Source organism: Manacus vitellinus, unplaced genomic scaffold (genome assembly GCF_001715985.3).
Source record: "Manacus vitellinus isolate BGI_N305 unplaced genomic scaffold, ASM171598v3 scaffold_8_pilon, whole genome shotgun sequence".
In the NCBI taxonomy this organism is placed as follows: Eukaryota; Metazoa; Chordata; class Aves; order Passeriformes; family Pipridae; genus Manacus; species Manacus vitellinus.
In genome coordinates this window covers 11,916,322-11,922,198 of record NW_021940864.1, presented here as the reverse complement: position 1 = coordinate 11,922,198, position 5,877 = coordinate 11,916,322, and the positions used below count along the sequence as shown (strand labels likewise).

Below are 5,877 nucleotides of genomic sequence, written 5' to 3'. Positions count from 1 at the left end.
GACCATTCCATAGGCCATTTTGGGAAGCTGAGAAATCTGGTCTTTTTGCTGAAGATGCCTGTTGTAGCAGAGAGTTTACGTATGGAAAACACGTGTCTGGTCTATGGTAGGCATAAGAGAAAGAGTGCCAGTCTGCTTCCAGCTTCAAACACTGTTCAGGCAGTTCTCTTAAATACGAAATGCATCAACTAGTCCTTTCAACTGAAACTAGAGTTTCAGTGCAGTCTGAACTTGACCCATGGAGAACACTGCTTCTGTTTGTAGTGAGAACCTGTTGCATTAATTTAAGTGTACAATGTTCTTAATTCTGAGTCAACTTAGAAAAAAAAATTATAGCTGTTTTGGGAGCCATAATATAAAAATCACTGCCATGTGTCCAGACATAACTTTTAGATCTAACTAGAATAATAAAGGCAAGGAAGACACGTCATGATGGCTGTGACTTTTTGCTCTTAGACACAGAACTGAATTATGTAGTTTTTAATTATGGCAAACGTAGAGTACAACGATCTGAACCAAAGGGAAATTGAGCTGTGCTGCTCATGTGGAGTTCACTGAGGTATGGCAAGTTGCAGCAACGTGAATTACACAGTGTAGTTGCATCTGCATAAAATATCCACCATGTCAGGGCCTCTGGAGTGTCCTTGAGTACCACTTATGACTTCTGTATGACACAAGCGATCCTAACCTTTTTTTTTTTTGACTCAAAATATGCTTCCAAATTATTCAAGGCCAAATTATTTATGGCTACTGCTTGCAGAATTCGGGAGGTAGAGTTCATTCCTCACTCCGATCCTAGCATCACGGATCCTTGTTTGTAATCCTACTGCTCAGAGAGAGTCCTAGATAGTCTGACTATGTGCAAAATACAAGCAGTAATTTGGACCAAGTACCAGCACTGAAAAACAATAGCTATAAGTTAATGCCATGAGGAAATTGCAAAGGAGGTTCCTATTTTCCTCGCTAAGCTCTGACCCAGAGATGTTGCTGAGAAATCAGTGGACCAGCAGTGTGTCTGGAGCTCATTGTCACAGGTCTTCATACCAGCTAAATAGTCTCTGTAATGTATCCTTGTAATGATTGGCAGCGTGCCTGCCTAACGTGACAATTGGTACATTTGCAAGTGTTATATACCTTGATATTTTAATCTTTATTTATGCAGGGACTCAAACCAATAGTTTCCACTGAATCCCCAGCTCCGATTTTTGGGACAACAAGTAAACTTGCTTCAGATTTTCCAGCAACTGATTCTTACTTGGGTAAAAACAAGGTACCAGACCTACAGAAAATTTTTCAGGTAATGACAACTTTGAGAGTAACTTACAGAAAACTGGAGAGTGGGACATATCCGTCCTTATTTTAATATAGCTAACTACATTTGTCATTCTATAATGCCTAATTCTGTAAAGTCTAATCAAGAAATGCCAAGTGCAGTATAACCTGTACACTTGTACTATACTGCAAAGTATATATATGCCTTGTCTAGGAGATGAATACAGGAAGTGGAAAGCCTAGTACCATTGTCTTTTTGCTGGCTTCAGAAGATGTTTGTTGTATTAAACAAAAATAAAATTTGACTATTAAAAGCCCTTTCTCTCTGGGAATCCAAGTGTATGCCTTAAAGCAGACCTGGAGGAGCAAAGCAGAACATTACTATTCTGTGTATAGTTATTTGAATATTACTGAAGCTGTTTATAATGCAGTATAAGAAGAGCACAGTAAAGTTTTCAAGGCCAGTTTGTTAGCTATGCAATTTCTAGGCATACTAGGATTTTTCATAAAACAAATTAGTTAAGCATTTTTCTTTTAAGCATGTGCTTCATATAATGTTTCCTTTTCTCTCTTACATGCCACTTGAATGTGGAGTGTGTCAGTCTGACTCGGTGAATATTTTTTTATACCCATCCTCTCATGTTCTTTTGTTAGTGACACTTTCTCCATCCAGGGCCTCTTGAGAAATATTTCAATATATATTCTTTCTGCTTGCACTTAACAGCTTTGGCTAACAAAATTAACGTGCCTTTGTGCATTTGGCTTGCTGGATAAAAACCACTGAATACACTTGATTGTAGCCTATTTGTCAGGGGGTTTCCCTCTTGGAAGCCTCTTAATTTACGCAGGGTAAGTTGTTCCTTAATGACCTTGGTATGGGTGTTAATTTCTTTTTTGTTTGTTTTCTTTTTGAACTGTTCCCACAGAAAGCAGACGGATTGCCAGTACACCTGAAACGAGGAGTGCCAGACAGGCTGCTTTATCGGACCACTATGGCTCTAACAATAGGCGGGACTATCTACTGTCTGGTAGCACTGTACATGGCCTCCCAACCAAGACAACAAAAATAAATGAACCACAGTTCATGGGACTCTCAACACTTCTCTGAAGGACCTCCTGCATGCATCAATTTGCACTTAATTCTGTGGTCACATAGGGTTCATTATTCAGATTAAATTTCTTGGAGAAAATGGTTTTAAATTGATTGCCTTATGTATTCTAAAAAACAATATAAATGGCCAAATACATAATTTTAACATATGGTTGTAGCTTTTGTTGTCATGCAGGAATGTATAAAGAGCTGGAGAAAGTTAAGCTTTTCCTTCCTTCACTCCCCCAGCTTAAACAATGTAAGAGAGAGGACAGGACAGGACAAATACTTTGTGGGCTATGAACCACATTTCTTAGTGGAAAGATGCTGCTAGTTTCCAAAACACTAGAAGCAAATAATTTAGTTATTATAGCATACTGGGAACTTTTTCTGTCATATACAGCTCATTTTACATAAGGAGATGGCAGTGTAACTTTTCCAAATGCTGGTATATTATTAAATATTTGTACCTCTGGTGGTAGGACAAAGGGCTTGACTCCTTGAAGCGTTTAAAGTGGATTTATTCCCTAACTTTAGCATCAGTGTATGCAGCAGAGTGCACCAGTATTGTAGCATCAGTTATACTGAGTTTTGGAACTTTCATTTGTCAAACTATATTATTGTGCAATAAAGATAACTACACAAATACTAAACCAGGCAAATCTCGAAAGTTTGAGAGCACTTCAGCTGGCCTGGTAGGGAAATAAACATATTGGTACTTTTTTAAGATCAACTTATAGATCTCAAACCAGGCAATTGATTCAGCTACCTTACTGTCATCTTTCTGAGATGGTAAATCTCTTAAAACCCTCTCTCAGATCTCATTGAGTGTTTAATTATAAGCTTTGGTGAAACAGGCCGCTGTCATAACTCAGCTGCTTATTGTTTTCAGTGCCCACACATTTATGTACCCACATACACACACATTTCCTTTGTTGTGTGGGTGGAAGAGGGACAAGTCAATAAAACCCTTTATGGATTCCCTTTCCCTTGTAATAGCATAGCCTTGGACTGAAGGTTCATACAGGTCTTCACAAAAAGCATCCTCTAATTTGATGGATCCTCCTCTGGCCCTGAACATCGATTATTCACTCTTTGTCACCGAGGCTCTGGATAAGCATGGATTTACTGACCTCTGTAGAGACCCAGCTCTCACAGAACTGCATAAACAACCTTCAAAGTAAATAAGAAAACCTGTTGATAAAGGAACCTAAAACTTCCATTTTTTCAATCTTTCACTAAAAACATTCTGATTTTTTTTCCAGTCAAGTTACATCAAAGCCTTATTACTGTTCCGTGGGAAAAAAAAATAGCTGTTTTTATTGTGATCTCAGGTTTCCATCAGTGTTGGTATTTCAGGATGAAAGAGATTTAAGTCACAGAAAAATAATTCTGTAAGCACAGCAAGAGCCAAAGAATAGCATAGAATAACTTAATTCTGCAAGAATTGACAGCTGTGTTGCCTCTACTGATAAAATATTTTATCCTCAGTAGTCTGTGCTTCCATGGCACTAAGAATCTTCTGCTATAGCCTGCTAAATCCTACAAAAAAAACCCAACCCCCCCAGTCACAAAACAAAAAACCCCAAAAGAAAGAAAGAAAATAAGAAAGATAAAACAGCACAGCAGGTTATTGTCTGTCTTCCCTACCTACCATCTATTAAGCACTGCCTACAAGAATTTTCTAATAAAGGATACTTTGCACATAAACTTGACTGGTAGATTTTCATGAAGATGAGTTTTGCTCAGTACTTCCATGCTCTTAGTTTTTTGAATTGGTTTGGGGTTTTTTTTTTAGAGGGTGGGTTTGGGTATTTTGTTTGTTTGTTTTGTTGGGGGTTTTTTTGTTTGTTTTAAAGAACTGGTTTTAAAGTTTATACAGAGGATAACTTTCTGCTTGCTGCCAAAGCAGATGTGGTTAAAGTAATTAAGCTGTTGTCCCGTAGCTCATTAGCCAGTGGGAATACCCTTCAAGTACTTGTGGAAAGAAGGACCAACTTATCACTCAGGTCCAGCTTGCCTACAGGGAAATCAACTAGGAGATTGAGTTCATGTATTGCTATAGAGGTCATGGCTGAAGCTATGGATATCAGAACTGTCTTCCTATTGCCCTGGGCCTAGCTTTTTCCAGCTCTTTGTCAGCTGGTAAAATCATTTGTGCTAAAGGGAAGAGACACTACCATCAGATTTTGCAAATAAACAGAGACTACCTAATCCATCGCCTTTTTCTTTTCTTCTCTCCAGCATTTGGAGTTTGAAAAACTGTTTTCACTTTGCCCTTCTCACAAAAGCTGACCCCTTTGAAGGTTGAGAGTGCTGCTTCAGCTGCTCAGATTCACATCTGTGGTTGGGGGTTAAAGAACAAAGAGGATTGTCTGCAGCCAGTGATACAGCTCCAGTCCTGAAAGAGGAGCCTGCATTTCTGTATTCTGACAGCAAAGTGTTCTGAAAAACAGGAAAGCTTGCAAGCTATAACCAGGAGGTTAGGCTGTGGCAGCAAAATCTTGCCCCTTTTTTCTCAATTAGTTTTGAGATCATCATAAAAAAATTACAACATGGTAAATGCTTTTTCTTCTAGAAAAAAAAATCTCAGTTAACTATCTGTTTTAAAATATTTCTGATGCCAGACTTCTGTGAGGATTCAAGAGGGTTTTAGTGTTTTGAATTATTATTTGTGATAGAGACCTCATCATCATCTTAAACCGTCAATAACACCCTTACCTTTAAAAGAAATACTCTGACCCCCACCTGATGTGAAATAAAGTCTTAAGTAAGGAGAACTAGGGGTGACTTGCATAATCAAGAAGGCTACTTTGATGTGTCATCCCCAGAAGAAAGAACCTGATGAGTACTACAACTTTATCATGTGTGTTATGTTCTGCTTGTTTTTCAAGACCGTCTCAGTTTTGTCTTAGAAAATATGCAACCTACCAGCAGCGAGAACTGAGGAAGAAAAAAATCAGATGCATTTTTAAATGATAGCTTGTACTCTAGTACTACTTTTTTTGCTTGAAGGTACAGTAGAGAATAAATTATAATAAGCTCTCATGCCCCAAGGTGCTGGGTGTGGAAGGGAAAACGGCTGAGATTTATGGTACTCTGGAATAAAATTATCTCATGGATAATCATCCATCCCCAATGGCATTATCTTATTGTTCAGAGACAGTGGTTTTCCTTCTTAAATGATTTCTCTGGCAATCTGGATTCAATAGTTATATCTTTGTAATGTTTTTTAAATAAGATTCTTTCCTGCTACTTTTTATGTGGGAGCAGTAGAATAAATGCATTTGAGGTAGTATGCACATATCTTTCAGCTGCTTTAAAAATAAAAGTATGTTAAGTAGAGGATTGCACCACAGTATTCCAGGATGACCATACAGTCTCAACAGGCTTTTGCCTTAACATTTTAAACTGTCAATGGACTGATTATTTCAATACAAGGACATTAACTGACTGAACTTGCCTTAAAGTAAAGCTTTCAAATTAAAAGGTGCTGTAAGGAATAAAAGCAAGAG

General features: G+C 38.0%; 1 protein-coding gene across 1 annotated transcript; it reads left to right on the top strand.

The window, feature by feature from the left end:
• The first annotated feature begins 966 nt into the window (after nt 1-966).
• Nucleotides 967-4,072, top strand: LOC103765936 (cytochrome c oxidase subunit 7A-related protein, mitochondrial). Its single transcript, XM_008932912.2, has 3 exons — nt 967-1,065; nt 1,163-1,297; nt 2,199-4,072. Exons 1-3 carry the CDS (start codon nt 982-984, stop codon nt 2,340-2,342), a joined length of 363 nt encoding a protein of 120 aa, XP_008931160.2. The 5' UTR covers nt 967-981; the 3' UTR covers nt 2,343-4,072.
• The last annotated feature ends 1,805 nt before the right edge of the window (nt 4,073-5,877 follow it).

Coding starts and splice junctions, on each gene's coding strand:
- LOC103765936 (XM_008932912.2), top strand. CDS start 982: ATGTTGCTGAGAAATCAGTGGACCAGCAGTGTGTCTGGAGCTCATTGT. Junction 1,066..1,162: donor AGCTAAATAGTCTCTGTAAT/GTATCCTTGTAA, acceptor TTATTTATGCAG/GGACTCAAACCAATAGTTTC. Junction 1,298..2,198: donor ACCTACAGAAAATTTTTCAG/GTAATGACAACT, acceptor CTGTTCCCACAG/AAAGCAGACGGATTGCCAGT.